Below are 18,059 nucleotides of genomic sequence, written 5' to 3' on the forward strand. Positions count from 1 at the left end.
CTGCAAACCAATCTCTGGGAGGATGCACCTGAAGATGCGCTTCTGCGTTAACATCGTGAACGGCAGCCTGTGAAGGGACCGGTTCAGGAATCGCAGGTCCAAGATCGGTCGTAACCCGCCGCCTTTCTTGGGTACAATGAAGTACGGGCTGTAGAACCCGGACCTCATATCGGCTTGAGGGACCGGCTCTATCGCGTCCTTCGCCAGTAGGACAGCAATCTCCGCCCTGAGCACGGGGGCGTTCGCCTCCACTACAGTCGTGAAGTGAACGCCCCTGAACTTGGGGGGACGCCGGGCGAACTGAATCGCATAGCCGAGTCTGATGGTACGGATGAGCCACCGAGACGGGCTGGGAAGCGCTAGCCAGGCTCCCAGACTCCGAGCAAGGGGGACCATCGGCACCACAGACGTACCCGCAGCAGGGCAGCGAGGCGGAACGCAGGGATCCGGCTCGGACGGCATAGGAGCGGCCCGCAGCGGGATCTGAGTGTGCTGTGCAACACTTACCTGCATCCGCGGAGGGGACGTGCGAGTGTGGGGAGGCCGCTTGTGTGCGTCCCGACAGCCGGCGTCCCCTGCTGGCGAAGGGAGAGGTACTTGAGGGTGGCGAGGCATGGGAGCGCCGACCACCGCCAAGCGCGCTCTCTTGGCACTCAGAGATATTGGAAACTGCTCTTTTATTGATGTTTTGGGTGCCGCTGGCACTGGGGCCAGCGGCGGAACAGAAAAACAAAAGATTTTCCCCCGGCCCTCCTCCGGGGGAAGGAGTGGTGCTGCAGCCATCTCCCTCAGAGCGGTCTCCTCCATCTCTGGGCGGCCCGTCTCAGGGTCGCTTGCGACGACGCTTGCCACCTGGCTTGGCAGCGGCCTGAGCGGGCTGGACATCCTTCCCACGGCCGGCCCCACGCCGTCGGCTGGTGGAAGGCTGCTGCGGTGCCTTGGCGGGGGCGGAGGCGGCGGCGGGTGGACGTCCTCGGCGACGAGTAGTCGGAGGCGCTGCCGCCGGCGGCGGGGTGGAGGCAGCAGCGGGCCGCCGGGGCAGGATGTGCTTGATCGCCTCCGTCTGCTTCTGGGCGGCCGAGAACTGTTGGACCGACATCTGTTCGTCCGCTGGAGCTCCAAAAGTCACCACTGGTCTCCCGTGGGAGGGTCCAGCGGGTTCTCTTGGAGGCTCTACCGGCTGCGGAGCTGAGGGATTAGGGGCCTGCGGAGGGTCGCTCGGCGGGTTTGCCCTAAACGTAATCCTCAGATCACCCTGGCCATCCAAAGAAGCAGGTCCGCCCGGGTTAGGGGCAGCCCTGGTTCGTGGGATGGGTAAGGGGACTCCCCCAGCCCGGAGGTAGGAGAGTCTCGATCTTAGCTCCGAGATAGTCATGTTCCCGCAGTGGGAACATGAACTTTCCACAAACGCCGCCTCAGCGTGCTGTGTGCCCAAACACGTGAGACAGCGATTGTGACCGTCAGCAGGGGACAGGGAACGACCGCATCCAGAAACCCACAGGTGGTAAGACATCCTGAAAAGGACGGCACGTCACCCGTGAACTCTTTTGTGAGGAAACGCTCTGTGCTGAAGCACTCAGGGGGAAACGCGACAGCGCACGGGATTGTGTGCAGCCCGTGCCTGTACTCAACAGGAAAAACGCCCAACCAGACCAACAGTGCTGTTGCTGTGAAAACAGCAGTTTTTCTCTGTTTGCAGAGGCAGCCGATGAGTCAGCGCGGATCCCGCTGAAGTCTGCCGTTCCTCCAACACTCGTCTCCTCTGGATTCTCCGGTTAGTAAACTCTTGCTGATAGCAGCGGTAAACTCAAGCGATGCGTTGAGAGTCGTCTTCATCTGCCGTTTGGCTCCGAAGTGAATGACAGCGTGCATTCGCTCTCGCTTCCTGTTTATACCCGCGGCGCGGGGCGGAGCACGAGATGCAAATCTCGCACGCCAATTGTTCATTGGCCGGTTCTAGATAGCTCGAAGCTGATAGGGGCTCCCAGAAGTGATCCCAATTCGTCACCACTGGTCGTCACCACTGAATGGGAAACACAGTTACACTAGTAGGGCCTTAATGACAAAAGTCCCCATTGAAACCCTTAAAACGGCAATTTTTAACCAAAGGCCATTTAACTATAAAATTATGCAGTCTTTGAACTTCAAAATCAAATGTTATATACTGTAGCTTCATTAAATTATGCAGCTATAATTGTGTGGATAGGCTTTGTTGGTGCAGATGTCAGAGTGTGGTTATGTGTGTACTAAAAATTGTGTGCATGTAATTTTGAGAAATAATACTGTACTGCAAATAACTAATCTCAAATGTGTACCAGTGGAGCTTTGCTGGCATCTAATGGAAAAGGTTTGGTACTGTGCCCAAATAAAATCTTACTGAAAGTGCACTTTTTGAGATATCAACCTCAAATGTATAGCACAATTTGTTTAGATGTATGGCTTTGATTTTCTAGCAGTTTTTGAGTTCAGCATGTTTTCTAAAGTACATATTTTATATAAAAAATTGTTCATAAACAATTTTCATAAGCTTTTCGATTTCTATTAGTGCAATATAATCCCATGTGCAATCAATTCTGCTTAGTTCTTTACATAAATTATTCTAATTTCTGCTGCCTATTCCCCTGCCTTAGTATATCAAATATAATATCATTTTACAACAGTACACAAGCATCACACTCATGCTGGTGATTTCTGCAATGGAGTGTGTTTGCTGAGAAGACTGTGACTATAGAAGGCAAGAGGTTTCCAGTGGTCCAGTATTATTTTGTCAGTATTACAGAAATGGACCTGCCAAAATGATTCTGCCCTCTACACCTATAGAAATGTCTGGCTGGGAAGTGTGTTTGATGAGAAGATTGTGTCTAAATATATTTACAAAATAAGAAATATTGTAAAATATTATTACAATTCAAAATATCATATTTTAATATACTTCAGATGTCAATTATTCCTGTGATCAAAACTGAATTTATCATCATTACCCCACTCTTCAGTGTCACATGATTCTTCAGAAATCATTCTCATATGAGGATTTGATGATCAACAAACATGTATTATCATTATTAATGTATTTTTGTGGAAACCATATTACATTTGTCTTCCATGACTCTTTTAATAGAAATAGAAATTTCTCTTTTTTTAAAGAATGTTAATGTAACAGCTGTCACTTATGATCAATGTAATGTATGGCAGCAATGTAATATTTATTTTAATGTGTATAACAAACATATCACATGAAATACTTTAGTCCCATTACTCAAGTTTTAAAGATGACTTTTCTTCACTGTGTTCTGTTAATTTTACTTATATTGAATAGGCCTACACATGTTTTCTGTTATTTACAGCCAAATAGGCCTTACAAGATAACATTTGTATATAAAAAAATTAGATTTGAAAGTTTGTCGTGACGTGGTGTAACTTGGGAGGAAATGATTGGGTTACAAAAAGCTTTGAATAGCAAACAGTGTGTAACTTTATTTATTTTATTTATTCGTCATTTTTTTAATTGGATTTAAAAAATACTAAACAATTCAGTATGTTCTCAAGACATTTAACAAACAATGTTTATCAGCACAAGGATGCAATAACTACATACAATAAATAAAATCAAATAAAAATGAAAGGGCGACAGAAAAATATTAAATTCATTGGCTGCACCGACGTCAACGAATGACGTCATGCGCGCTCACGCGGAGGGCAGTCTGATTCTGGCAGGCAGTCGAATTTCGGCACAACACCGTTTGTTCTTGAATAGGCTCTATGACTGAGTAACATGATCCTTTCCTCACTCACTCCAGATGTGTTCAGATAAATAATGAAGGTTGTTTAATTTAATCTTTTAATTTAGTGTCTGATGTTTGTTCATTCAGAGTCAGTGGAGGAGATCAAACTCATCAGATTCTCCTGCAGCTTCATCATGGCTGATCCACAAGGATCCACAGATGGAGATTTCTCTCCAGGATGCAGGTACTTTCAACACACACTGATACATTTACATTTACATTTAGTCATTTAGCAGACGCTTTTATCCAAAGCGACTTACAAATGAGAGCAAAAGAAGCAACAAGAGTAATATTGTGTCACATCACAGAAAAAGATCACACACACACACACACAGATTTTTTTGGTTCCTCTCCTAAAGAATGATCACAGTAATCTAAAGAATTAAACTGAATCTGTTCTCTGTTCCAGTTCAGTCCAGCAGAAGAGCTCAAACCCAGAGTCCAGCTGTGTGTCTATGAAGAGTGACCAGTCTATGGTTTACCCCCCTGATCTCAGTAATGGACAATCTTCAGGATTCGGCTGTGTGTCTATGAAGAGTGACCAGCCTATGGTTTACCCCGCTTATCTCAGTAATGGACCAACTTCAGGATTCAGCAGTGTGTATATGAAGAGTGACCAGTCTATGGTTTACCCCCCTTATCTCAGTAATGGACCATCTTCAGGATTCAGCTGTGTGTCTATGAAGAGTGACCAGTCTATGGTTTACCCCCCTTATCTCAGTAATGGACCATCTTCAGGATTCAGCTGTGTGTCTATGAAGAGTGACCAGTCTATGGGATACCCCCCTGATCTCAGTAATGGACCATCTTCAGGATTCAGCTGTGTGTATATGAAGAGTGACCAGTCTATGGGATACCCCCCTGATCTCAGTAATGGACCATCTTCAGGATTCAGCTGTGTGTCTATAAAGAGTGACCAGTCTATGGGATACCCCCCTGATCTCAGTAATGGACCATCTTCAGGATTCAGCTGTGTGCATATGAAGAGTGACCAGTCTATGGGATACCCCCCTGATCTCAGTAATGGACCATCTTCAGGATTCAGCTGTGTGCATATGAAGAGTGACCAGTCTATGGGATACCCTGATCTCAGTAATGGACCATCTTCAGGATTTAGCTGTGTGTATATGAAGAGTGACCAGTCTATGGGATACCCCCCTGATCTCAGTAATGGACCATCTTCAGGATTCAGCTGTGTGTCTATGAAGAGTGACCACTCTATGGATCCACGAATGAAGTTTAAGAGTGGAGACAAACAGCCTGATCTCAGGTATATCATCTCTATAAAAGTTATGCTTATAGTATGAATTTTTTTAATTAGAAGCAAAATGTATCAATCAGTCAGTCTAATACTATCAATGATATCAAGTCAATGTAATCTGAGATTTTTCCCCCTTTATATAATAGAATAAGTGTAAAATTGAGCTAATTTTTCTAATCGCTGGTTCAGATTGATTGAAAGCTTCACAGTGTCTGTCAAAGCTGGGATGTTTCACAGCAAGAGTACCGTTACTAGAGTACAATAATGTGGTTTATCTGTAAAGATCAGCAAATCATTGCTCTCTTAAGTCGGTTGAGCCTTCGTCCTCCATTGTGCCATTGAAAAGAGTCATGTGATCACGGTTGATGTTCACCTGAGTTGAATTGTTCTATAATTTTATATATATATATTTTTTTCAATTTGTTTGTTTTGAATTCTTAGTTCCTAATAATTAATATCCTAATACAGGGCTATTTAATTGGCGGCCCACGGGCCACATGTGGCCCAGAAGCAACCTCCGAGTGGCCCAGCCACTACGGTCCAACCAAAAACACACATTCCTACGTAAATTCATACAGTAATACAGACCACGTAGCCTAGCAACACGCAAACAATGCAGAGCGTGCCGGTAGTAGCCTAGATTACTATCAATGTCTTTCTCAACACTGAAACGTAAAATTGCAATGTAAAAAGCAACTCTCGTTGCTCCCTGACTGACCGTACTCTCCATCAATGCCTTCGGATTGCATTGACAACTTACGAGCCTAAAGTCACTGCTCTTGTTCAAAACAAAAAATGTCACTTCTCCCACTATGTCAGCAGGGATGCCTAATCACACATCTGGTGATTTAAAATGTTCCCTCAGTGTGTATTTTATGCACTTTGAGATGTTCCTGGGTCAAATGTGTGCAAGATGTTTATTTTGTTTTGAAAGGAAACATAGTTATTTCTAATACCCTACTACTGTACTGTACACTAGTTTGTTTTATGCACCTTCTGATCAGATAGGTCAGATATGTAGCCTAGGCAAGAGGTGCCTAAGTAGGGACTACCTCAGATTCTGTTCAATTAGCTCTTTTATTGTTTTTATGCACCTTTTGCTGTGCAAACTGACCAAAGTTAAAGGAGAAACAACCTTATATTTTTCAATAAATTTGTTTGTGTTGGTTTTAAAATGTGTCATTACGAGCTGCTTCGCCACTGAAATGACTGGCCCAGCTAACCTTCTTGGTTTGAAAATCTGGGCCAACTGAATTTGTAATTGAATAGCCCTGTCCTAATATGTCACGCTGGAGCAAAAAAACAGTTATAAGTCACATGGCGACTTGCTAATTTGTAGCAGTAGCCAACAATACATTGTATGGGTCAAAATTATAGGCAAGGCAAGTTTATTTGTATAGCACATTTCATACACAGTGGCAATTCAAAGTGCTTTACACAGAAATGAAGTTAAAATAGTCATAAGTGAATAAAATAAAACTATATATAGTATAATAGCTATAATAGGAATTAAAAGGAAATAAAAATAAAGATGAAATCCCCTATCTGGGGTGGAAGAAAATGGAGAGTCAGGACTTTAAAAATATTTGTCAGGTAACTGTGCGTTTAGACAGTACCCTTACAGACAAATCTTCTTGGCCTAACTTGAGGGTGTTCTCTAGATGTTTTACCCGCCAGAGCAGATCTAAACGGGTCTTCCTCGCACCAGAGCGAGTACTCAAAAAATATTTGTCAGGTAACTGTGCATTTAAACATTACCCTTACAGACAAATCTTCCTGGACAGGAACACCAGGGCTATAGATTTTTTTTATGCCAGAACTCATTAGGGTATTAAGTAAAGATCACGTTCCATGAAGATATTTTGTCAGTTTTCTACCATAAATATATCAAATGTATTTTTGTAAGTAATATGTGTTGCTAAGGACTCCCGTTTGTGTGTCTCGCTTTAATAGCCAATAGTAACTGAAACCAAGTAGTTAGCACAATAATTCTTTCTGCATACAAAATCAGAGACCTTACACGTTCAGAACATGCCTCCAACACGCTTCTGTTGTGTTATTCTCACCCTCTAATGAGTCTGCACACATTGAGTTTACAACACAAACAGCGCACGTGATAACCAGTGGCGGCTGGTCAATAGAGGGCGCTGGGGCGCCGTCCCCATCAAAATTCCAGAAATATACATGTATACAAAAATGATAAAAATGTAATAAAAATAAAATTGTTTACTCATAAGATGTGCCGGCTATTAGTAAGAGCCTCAGCATTTAATAAAACTGGCTTTGATCGGTTAACTATTTTATATGTTTTTCAATATGTTTCATGTGGTTTCATGGGCGAGGGACGCCGGACAAATGGATGTCTATCGGCTGGTCTCTAATGGGTTTCTTAAAGATCCTCCTCCGGACACAGGTCGCTGCGTCCCTGGCAAATCAGAATTGGATGCGTGTTATTTTATCCAATCTGATTGGTTCTCGTCGCCTGTCATTAAACTTTACGCACTTGGCCACTAAAGCAAAAGTGCGCGGGCAGCACAGTCACTCCGACTCCGCCAAAACCTTGTTAGGATGATCACTTTCGTAGAGATGGCAGCAGTTAAACCAAATTCTTTCACAAGGCGTTCGTTGGAAGAAAAAAAAGGATCCCTAGCCGGACCAACGCGATTTACAAATCCAGCAGCAGGCCAGTGACAGAGGATGAAGCTACACTCAGAGCTTCATACGCTTATGAGAAACGTAGGCTGGCTGGCTGGTGTTGTTAGCAATGCCCTTTATTGCTTTCCCTGTCTTTTATATCAAAGTGTCGGTACTGAAGTTCTGTGGACAACAACGTGGGTAAGAGACCTCAAATATCTAACTGAAATATGCAAACATCATGAAACTACTGAGATGACTGACTTTAATCAGAGAGTCATTGAGAAATTTGCTGGCCAGAAAGAAAGGAGAGCAAAATTTGTTCAAGTAGTCAACATGCTAGTCTGTTGTGGCTGTTTTCTTTTGTTTTTCCTTTCCTCATTCAATTATATGTGGGAAATGAATGTGTAAAAAGATAGAAATGAAGACATTGTTTTCTCTTTAATGCTTGAATTTAGTCAACATGAATCTTGATACTGCTTTGTATTTATTTGACATATTTATCAGACATATTATAGACTTAATAATTTTAATTATTGGCCTAAAATTCATTGTATAATAGACCTAAATGTTTCAAATCTTTTTAAATGGCTAAGCTAATTTATCTAATCTTTTATTATCCTCCCAGAGCATCAGTTATGCATGTGCTATGAAGTTACTGTGGGGCAAATTTATTGTAATATGAATTTTATTTAAATAAAATATATAATAATAATTTAATACATAAATTGGAAATGCTAAATCCTCTTGATAACGATAGCTGATGCATTTGACAATATCTCTGGATACACGATATCCTGGTCTATCGGTGTAACCCTGCACAGGTTTATCACAGCTGGACGATCGGACCGTATAGCACAGAATCACAGAGGAATCGCTCAGTGTGTGGCTTAAGACATATGTTATGCACTTTTACTGGAAACTTCAAATTTTTTATTTGATTTAGTTTTAACTTGGATAATTAATGGCTCTGATCATATTGGATGAACTCATTCATTCAAAGGATTAAACTGAATCTGTTCTCTGTTCCAGTTCAGTCCAGCAGAAGAGCTCAAACCCAGAGTCCAGCTGTGTGTCTATGAAGAGTGACCAGTCTATGGGTCCGCCACCAGAGTTTAAGAGTGAAGACACACGCCCTGATCTCGGGTATATCAACTCTATAAAAGTTATTCTTATAGTATTTGATTTTTATGAAGTTGTTATTAATATACATCATTGTAATGAGTTCAGATCCTGTACGTTTCAGTCTATTAATGTGATTCAACCACAAGACTCTAATGAAATCATGTGTCCTGGTTTCAGGTAAAATGTGGGACTTTTGTTGTTGTTTAATTTTAGGAGCTGCAATGACATCACACATAACTCAAACACATGATTAATGATTGAAATATTTCAGAAACCGTATGATGTTATGTGTCCCATAATACAGCAAACAAATCATCCATTTTGTGATCTATGGCTATTTACTTCTCTAACTTGTGTAATAATGTGGTATTTTAATCTTACAGCCATGACTCTAAACCTGCTGAAGTCCTCGACACATTGAGATCAAATCTGAGGAAGAAGTTTGAGTGTTTGTGTGAGGGAATATCAAAGCAGGGAAACCCAACACTCCTGAATGAGATCTACACAGAGCTCTACATCACAGAGAGTGAAAGTGGAGAGATCAATAATGAACATGAGGTGAGACAGATTGAGACACAGTCCAGGAGAGCAGAAACAGAGGACACACCGATCAAATGCAGTGACATCTTTAGACCTTTACCTGGACAAGACAAACCCATCAGAACTGTGCTGACAAAGGGAGTCGCTGGCATTGGAAAAACAGTCTCTGTGCAGAAGTTTATCCTGGACTGGGCTGAAGGGAAACAGAATCAGGACGTCCAGCTCATATTTCCACTTCCTTTCAGAGAGCTCAACTTGATGAAGGACAAAACACTCAGTCTTTCAGATCTTCTTCATGTATTTTTCCCTGAAACCAAAGAAATGGAAATATCCAGTGATAAGTATAAAGTGTCATTCATCTTTGATGGTCACACCTGAAGTCATCAAGGAGCCTCTTTATTATGTGTCACATCCCAGTTTTCTGCTGGATCTCAGCCACTGTTCTGGAGAAGATGTTGAGTGGAGCAGAGACTGGAGAGATTCCCAAGACTCTCACTCAAATGTACACACACTTCCTGATCATTCAGACCAACATCAAACATGAAAAGGACTATGAGAAGAAAGTGAAAGATGAAGGCATGATTGTCAAACTGGGGAAACTGGCATATCAGCAGCTTGTGAAAGGAAACCTGATCTTCAATGAGGAAGACCTGAGAGAGTGTGGCATTGATGTGACAGAAGCATCAGTGTACTCAGGATTGTGCACTCAGATCTTCAGAGAGGAGTTGGGCTTGCATCAGGGGAAAGTCTTCTGCTTTGTTCATCTGAGCATTCAGGAACATCTAGCGGCTCTATATGTGCATCTCTCCTTTATAAACAAGAACATCAATGTGCTTGACCAGATTACCAAACCAACTAATGGAGACACAGCTTCACTGTCTGATCTCCATCAGAGAGCTGTGGATGAGGCTTTAGACAGTAAAAATGGGCATCTGGACCTTTTCCTTCGTTTCCTTCTGGGTCTGTCAGTGAAGTCTAATCAGAGTCTCTTACAAGAACTAAAGACACAGACAGGAAACAGCTCTGACAATAATGAGAAAACAGTCGACTATATTAAAGAAAAGATCAGTGAGAATCCCTCTCCAGATAAATACATCAATCTGTTTCACTGTCTGAATGAACTGGGTGATCTTTCACTAGTGAACGAAGCTCAACCTCATATGCGCTCTGGAGGATTACGTGCTGTGAAACTCTCCTCATCTCAGTGGTCAGCTTTAGTTTTTGTGTTGTTGTCCTCAGAGGAGACGATGCAGGAGTTTATCCTGATTAACTTAATTGGAGATGGAAATGATGAGTAAGTAACACTGAGTTCAATCATTACAGTCTAAAACATTATGAACAGAGACACACAGAGATCAGAGGTGTTTAAATCACGGGGCACAGATTGATTTCTGGGATATTGTACATAATTTGCGGGTGTTTCTCAAATGGAGGCTGTGTCCTAGTAAGGCTGCATATCTCGATGGCCACGTCATCAAGCGCCTCTGAAGGCCGTCTCAGTTTGAAGGATCCTTTGACGGCCTTCGTTTCACATCTTTAATTCAGCTCAATCACCCACAATCCTTTGCACACATTCACATTCATGAAAAAGACCTGCTGGAAAATGAGCTAAGCATATGAAATGAAAAGCACAAATAATGTTTTCAGAGGTGAAGGCATATCCGTTTGAGACGCTCCCAATATCAATATGAGGGAGACTCCTGGAACTTCCCGGAGAGCTGGGATGTCTGATTATGGGAGTGAATCCGCTAAACTATTGATCTGAGTCACTCCTGAGATTGTGATGATTGACACAGTGATCACCATAGCAACGGACGGGACAGTAAATATGATGTCATCATAGATCTGTGCACTGAGTGTTGTAGTGTAAATACAGACTAATAGACCGACAGAAACACTGACCAGAGAAAGAAACAACAGATCTGTGTCAGTTATAAACCAGTTTAATTAAAACAATATTTGAGGGTATTTAATGTATTATTTACTCCTGATATTAATATTATCATCATTAATAATGAACTTATTGTTTTATGTTCAAACAGTGGCTCAGTAAACACAGCAGATGAAGTTCTTCAGAAGCTGCTGCCTGTGGTTACAGCAACTAGATCAGCTGTGTAAGTAACACTGAGAACAATCATCACTGCTAAAACTTTATAACAATTCTCACTTAAACACGAGAAATTAATGCTTATTAAGAATATTATTATTTCTCATTTGTTCAGCACATATAGTCAGAGTTACGGAAAAAAATTATAATGCAACAAATAAGGAGATTATGTTTAATTTGTTTTAATCAGGTTTGTTAAAAGTGTGATTGAATGATGTCAGTTCATGTGTTTGCTATAACTATGAAAATATTTGAATAAGTTATAAACAAGTAATGATGCGATTAGAGATGCACTGAAATTATAATATGACCCGCCCTCCGTGTTCAGTGATCATCTCTCTCTCATGTTTTGTAACTTTACGAGCGGCCACTTCCAAAAATAAAAAAAACTCTGTGTGTGTGCGCTGTGCTCTCGGCTCAGTGTGTGTGTGCGCTGCGCTCTCTGCTCAGTGTGTGTGTGCGCTGCACTCTCCGCTCAGTGTGTGTGTGTGTGCACTGCGCTCTCCACTCAGTGTGTGTGTGTGTGCGCTGCGCTCTCCGCTCAGTGTGTGTGTGCTCCACTCAGTGTGTGTGTGTGTGTGCTGCGCTCTCTGCTCAGTGTGTGTGTGTGTGTGTGTGCGGGCTGCGCTCTCCGCTCAGTGTGTGAGTGTGTGTGTGTGCGCGCCGCGCTGCACTCTCCGCTCAGTGTGTGCGTGCGCTGTGCTCTCCGCTCAGTGTGTGTGTGTGTGTGTGTGTGTGCGCGCTGCACTCTCTGCTCAGTGTGTGTGTCTGTGTGTGTGTTTGCTGCACTTTCTGCTGTGTGTGTGTGTGTGTGTGTTGCGTTCTCTGCTCTGTGTGTGTGTGTGTGTTTGCTGCACTTTCTGCTCAGTGTGTGTGTGTGTTTGTTGTGCTCTCTGCTCAGTGTGTGTGGGTTTGCTGCACTCTCTGCTCTTTGTGTGTGTTTGTGTATTGTGTATATGTTTGCTGCACTCTCTGCTCAATGTGTATGTGTGTTTGCTGCACTCTCTGCTCTGTATGTATGTGTGTGTGTGTTTGTTTGTTTGCTGCACTCTCTCCTCAATGTGTGTGTGTGTGTGTGTGTGTGTGTTTGCTGTACTTTCCGCTCAAGGTGTGTGTGTGTTGCACTCTCTGTTCTGTGTGTGTTTGTGTGTGTGCTGCGCTCTCCGCTCAGTGTGTGTGTGTGTGTGTGTGTGTGTGTTTGTTTGTTTGCTGCACTCTCTCCTCAGTAAGTGTGTGTGTGTGTGTGTGTGTGTGTGTGTGTTTGCTGTACTTTCCGCTCAAGGTGTGTGTGTGTGTTGCACTCTCTGCTCTGTGTGTTTCACAAGTTCAAACTTACAAAAAATGTATGGAGAGTAATTTAAATGCTTATTTGGTGTGCTGTCCACGGGGAGGGCTTCGAGCTCGGAATTTGGCCCGAACCCAGAGGAGATTTTTCCTCCTCTTCGTCAGCTGGTGCTCTTCCGGATGAGCAAAGGATGTTTGAGCAGGGTGGTGATGAATCGGCTGAGGCCAAACCCTCTCAGCCGCCCTGCTCCGTGTTTGAGGAGCTCCTGGAGGTTATGGAACGCGTCACCGCCAGACTTTAGCTGCAGTGGCGGCGCGTTAGGAGAGAGCCCGCGCGTGCGAGTCGTCTCGACGATCGGTTTCTCTCCGATCATAACCCAGCGGCTCCTGGGAGTCTTCCATTCCTCCCGGATCTTCATGATCAGATCTCGGGGGCACGGAAGAACCCGTACTCGGCTCGGATTTTCCTAAATATCAGCGGGGGAATTTCGCTGATGATAAAGGATCCGCTGAGTCGGGTATGTGTCGATGCCACCAATCGATGAGACATTCGCGAACTATCTCGCGTCTGGGAGGCCATCGACACTGAGAACTCCCACCCTGCCCTCCAATGCGCTTAAAACCACCTCTCGCCTTAATGGCAGGGCATACACGTCAGCAGATCAGGCTGCGGCGGCACTGCACACCGGTGTTACAGTGTTAACACGGCGGTGTTACAGGCCTACCAGGCTGATTTCCTGAAGGATCTAGATCAGGGGGAGGGCCTACCCCCTGATGCGATGGCAGAGTTGCGCCGCACTACAGATTTTGCTCTCCGGGCTACCAAACAAACAGCGGTCGCCATCGGTCGCTCGATGGCGGCAATGGTTGCCATGGAGAGACATCTGTGGCTTAACCTGGCGGACATCGGGGGGAAAGAAAAATCCTTTCTCCTAGATGCCCCGGTCTCGCCCTCTGAGCTTTTCGGCACCTCCGTCGAGGCGGTGATGGGAAGGTTCAGAGAGGCGAGGGCGCGCTCGGCAGCATTCAGATTTTGCATTTTGCAGAGATCCGGGGCTGCACTCAGACAGGCGGGAGGCCCTGGTCCGTCACGGTCTGAGGACTGGCGGCAGGACCAGTGAGCTAGTGTCGCTTCTCATGTGCCCCCTCCTGGTCGGAGTAGGGTGTGGAAGAGGCGTGACTCCCGCACCCGGAAGAGGAAGGACACCAGACAGGTGGCCTGGAACCAGCGCCGCGGAGGACCGCGCTGGGATCAGTCTCCGCCTCCGAGGAGGCGTTAGACTTCAATACCTAGTCTTTCCTCCAATTTAATTCCCTTTTTCCCCCGGCGCTTCTTACACCAGGCCAGGTGGGGGCCTGTGATGAGCAGGAGAAGGAAGAAATACGTCAGTCTCTGACCGCCCGCCTGGCTTGGTTTGTGAGAGCGCCCCCCTTGGACCCGTGGTAGTGTTGCACCTAAGCATACATATTGTGAATAGAGCTTATGGGTGGATATCATGGCGCGCCGCAGGCAAGCGGGTAAGTCCCCTATAAGATGGAAAAATATTAATATATTTTCTGACTTATGCTCCCTGCAGAGGGCTTCGGGGATCGCTGTGGATCGTTGGATATTTCTGTAGGGCCTGTAGTTCCCCTGATAGGATGGCTAGAACGATCATCAGCCAGCAAAGGATATGAGAGTTATATTTAAGAGCTGTTCCGCTCGCTGTGGATGGAAAAACAGTTTTTTAGACCTCCCAGGTATAAAAAGAGTATCTCTGGGAAGGCATCGCTCATTCCTGCGGGTATGCAGCGTATTGCTAGGCTTGTATTTCTCCTAGTTTCAAGCTGGTAACTGTTAGCCGTCTCGGGGTAAGGCGGTTTGTATCCCCCTCAGTATAAGTCTTTTGAGAATGCAAGATCAGACTACGCCAGAACTACAGTTAGATCTAGAGCCAGATCTACTATATAACTGGCACTTCTGCCTGTGCCTCTGTCTGGTGCAATAGAAGTGTTGCGGGTATCTTTCTCGGGTATAAATCTAGATTGGCCTAGGCTTTCTAGGGATTACGGAGGCGTCCGCTAAAAAGCATTAAGTGAATGTAGTTTTTTAATATCCCTAATGTTATCCTCCTCTCATGTAGAGTCGTCCGGCCAAGGCCCGCCCCCTTCTCTGTGTTCTGGGGTTTTTACTAGTAATGCAGGTTGGTGCTGTGCAGAATTGATAGCGACTTAGCCAGTGGTCGTGGGGCAGGGTTAAGGCCATCTTTCGTTCAAATACGAAGAGAGTGTATGCGTAGCTCAACCCTGCCCTCCAGAGCTAGTTTCCTAAAGCCGCCAGGTTTTGGCAGGCTCTGGCCCTGTTTATGTGTCCTGGCCAGGTGGCAGTACTCCTCTGATAAGGCAGGGTAGATTTGAGTATCCCACTCCTAGCCCTGTATCATTCTGCCTCACCCATGGCTCGGGTTGAGCAGCACTTCGCAACCTTTGTTATATGTTGGTTTGGTAGTGTACTCCCTTGAAGCCAGAGCATTGCCATGGCTGACGCCCTCGCTCGGAATGGTAGGCTGCTAATAATGTAGGACCTCCATGGAGGTGGGTGGCGTATGTGGTACTCCCCCCGCTTAGGGGGTCCAGGGCATTCTTTGCCGAGTACCCTGCCATGAGCAATGTAATTAGGTTCCAGAGCTTGTAGGTTAGACTGCACTGTCATACAGTAGGCCCAAAAGGAGACCTCTGGGATGGATCAGTCTGTGAGCAGCCAGCTTGGGCAGTCTGGGCAGTAGACTCCGGGTCAGGTGGTAGGCCTCAGCAGGCCTCCTTGCAAGCGAGTCCCGACGTCTGGGGAGGTTAGCAAATTAATGCTGTAACCTGGAATGGGTAGTCAGCCTTGGTAGGCCTTTTGCAAAGTCGGCCCCTTGAGTATTGCTATATGTGTTTACTCCCCATTGATGTCGGCCTCAAGTAGCAGAATTCCCAACTAATAACCCTACATAGTAGTTGGATGTTACCTTTGTCAGCCAGCGGAGAAGCTACTGTCAGTCCGGGATTATAGCAGCCAGTTCTTCATGCTGAAATGGAAGAACCATTGGTTGAAAGCGCTATGCTGAGTACTGCTTTCCAGGATGCCTGTCTCTGAGATCCGGTCTGAGGAGGACACTGCCAGTTTGCAGTACCTTGGGCTGGATGCCTCTCCAGGAGGCGAATGTCCAGAGGCTATGTTCTCAAACAGACTAGGATGGCCAAACCTATGTGTCCCACATTGAGGTCACTAGGTCAGGCCTCTCTGGTGGCATTCAGTGAATTCTTCCCGAATAGTGGCTGGCTGGGGCACCTTAGGGCCCCCTAGCCAAATTCCCTTAAAGGAGCCCCTTCTGTTGAATTGGTTGGATCCAGGCCTTTGAGCAGCCTGAATAGGACCTTGTGCGGGCGCACTAAGGTTCTCATAAGGCTTACAGCTCGGGCTATGACCGTAGGGAATGCTGTCACTGACAGCCTTGTGTGACCAGAAGGGGAGTGGTTCAGGCATTTCAGTTGAATTTGCTTGTCCTGACAGTTGTCACTGCCAGTGGGCATGCACTCCCCTCGGCATGGCGTTGTGAGTATATATCATTCCCCGTAGCGTCTTTCTGACGCAGCGCGAGTTCCCTTGCGAAAGGGAACGTCCCGGTTACGTTTGTAACCTTAGTTCCCTGAGAACAGGGAACGAGACGCTGCGTCTCATTGCCATGCCTCGGGGCCTGCCTGCCAAACAGTCCCTTCAGACGAGAAGCGGTGTCAAGTTTGCAAGCCGCCCTTATATACTTCCTGGTTGCACATTGATGACGTCATGGGCTGTCGCCGGTCAATAGGATTGATGTGGTTCGATTGTGATTCAGACACCTGTCACGCTGGAGGCGTTCCCCGTAGCAACTTTCTGACGCAGCGTCTCGTTCCCTGTTCTCAGGGAACTAAGGTTACATATGTAACCAGGACGTTTTTTGTTGTTGTTGTATAGCTTACTACAGTCCTCAAAGAGATTTTTTTGAGTAAAGACTGCGGATCTATAGTGATCGCTACTGAATGTCACTGTTACTTTTGTATGTTTAGAACGATTATAGCCAAATATCTGTTGCAAGAACTATTAACCCAAAACGAACACTAAACATTGGCTTTACTATAGTAGCCAAATCAAACACAGAACCATGTTTAGCATGCATGTAGATAAACAATACATAAAAGCTCTAATCAAAGAATAATTTACACTAATTCCGAGTTCGCTATTGAGATTTAAAAAAAGCCATTGATAACCATTGATCCCTAACTCCCCCGTCCCTAGGAAGGCTAAACAAAGTGGACATGCAATCCGGATGAAAATAACATTGCATTGCAGCAACAACACTCCAGCCTACTAACCAGATTTGCTGTTCACAGCCCACAGCACAGCAGATAGACGGCAGGTTGCAATTCAGTCCTACAAATGCCACTGTGTGACGTCACAAAACTCTTCTCCACAGCAAAAAAAAATGGCCTCATCCCCCCTTATTCTCGGAGGAGGGGTTTATGTAAATATTGGAGCTGTGATGTCAGCAACCCTGGAGGAATGTCTGTAGTCCCTACCGGCCGTTTGCTGTAGTCCTTAGAAATTGATTTCTTTAAAAGCAAATATCTCCTTTTGCTTTAAACTTTGAACGCTGTAACTTTGCAGATGTTATTTATGCTCAAACAGCAACATTACACACTAGCTAAAGTTCCCTTTAATATATTGTGCAGCCTTAGAAAATCTAATAATGCGGTTCGTGGATTCTCGTCTGTGAATCCTGAAGGAGGAAACGGAGGCGTATGTCCCGTCGCCACAGTTGCTGTACCATCACTGCATGGCCGAGTCACTAGTTCGGCTCCTCAGTGAAAAACAATGGAGCGCTGCATCTACGTCCTGTTTATACCCGCAATGCTCGCGGAGCGTGAGATGCAAATTTCGCATGCCAATGGCCATTGGCCCGTTCTCAATATCTCGAAGCTGATAGGGGCTCCCAGAATTGAGGATTTTTTTAATTGAGTACTCAAATGTAATTGAGGAATCATGTCAGCACTGTGTTAATAATATTTTTCTGTGTTCAAGTGTTCAGTCTCTCTTTCTTGAGTTGAGGTGATTGAGTGATTGATCTGTAAATGATTGAACACATGAGCTCCTCCTCAGTAAAGTGATACGATCAACATTTAACACTCTATACTTTAAACACACTCAATTTCAGCACAGTCAGGACTTCAACACATGAAGAACAAGATTAATTCATACTTAATGACCACATCCATTTTGTTTCTGTGATCATCTTTACCCTCCCCCTATCTCTCTCTCTCTCTCTCT

General features: G+C 44.9%; 1 protein-coding gene across 1 annotated transcript in view; it reads left to right on the forward strand.

Annotated features, from left to right (window-relative positions):
• Window positions 1–18,059, forward strand: part of LOC307130416 (uncharacterized protein) — a gene marked incomplete at its 5' end in the record, with an annotated part of 125,286 nt that overhangs the window by 14,851 nt on the left and 92,376 nt on the right. Inside the window, 6 exons of the mRNA XM_079823380.1 lie at window positions 3,870–3,966; window positions 4,192–5,052; window positions 8,710–8,823; window positions 9,186–9,683; window positions 9,716–10,636; window positions 11,385–11,456. Of these exons, the coding sequence (XP_079679506.1) occupies window positions 3,870–3,966; window positions 4,192–5,052; window positions 8,710–8,823; window positions 9,186–9,683; window positions 9,716–10,636; window positions 11,385–11,456 (2,563 nt within the window). The remainder of the gene's footprint in view (window positions 1–3,869; window positions 3,967–4,191; window positions 5,053–8,709; window positions 8,824–9,185; window positions 9,684–9,715; window positions 10,637–11,384; window positions 11,457–18,059) is intronic.

The sequence above is a fragment of the Gobio gobio genome, assembly GCF_949357685.1.
Source record: "Gobio gobio genome assembly, chromosome: 8".
Taxonomy (NCBI): Eukaryota; Metazoa; Chordata; class Actinopteri; order Cypriniformes; family Gobionidae; genus Gobio; species Gobio gobio.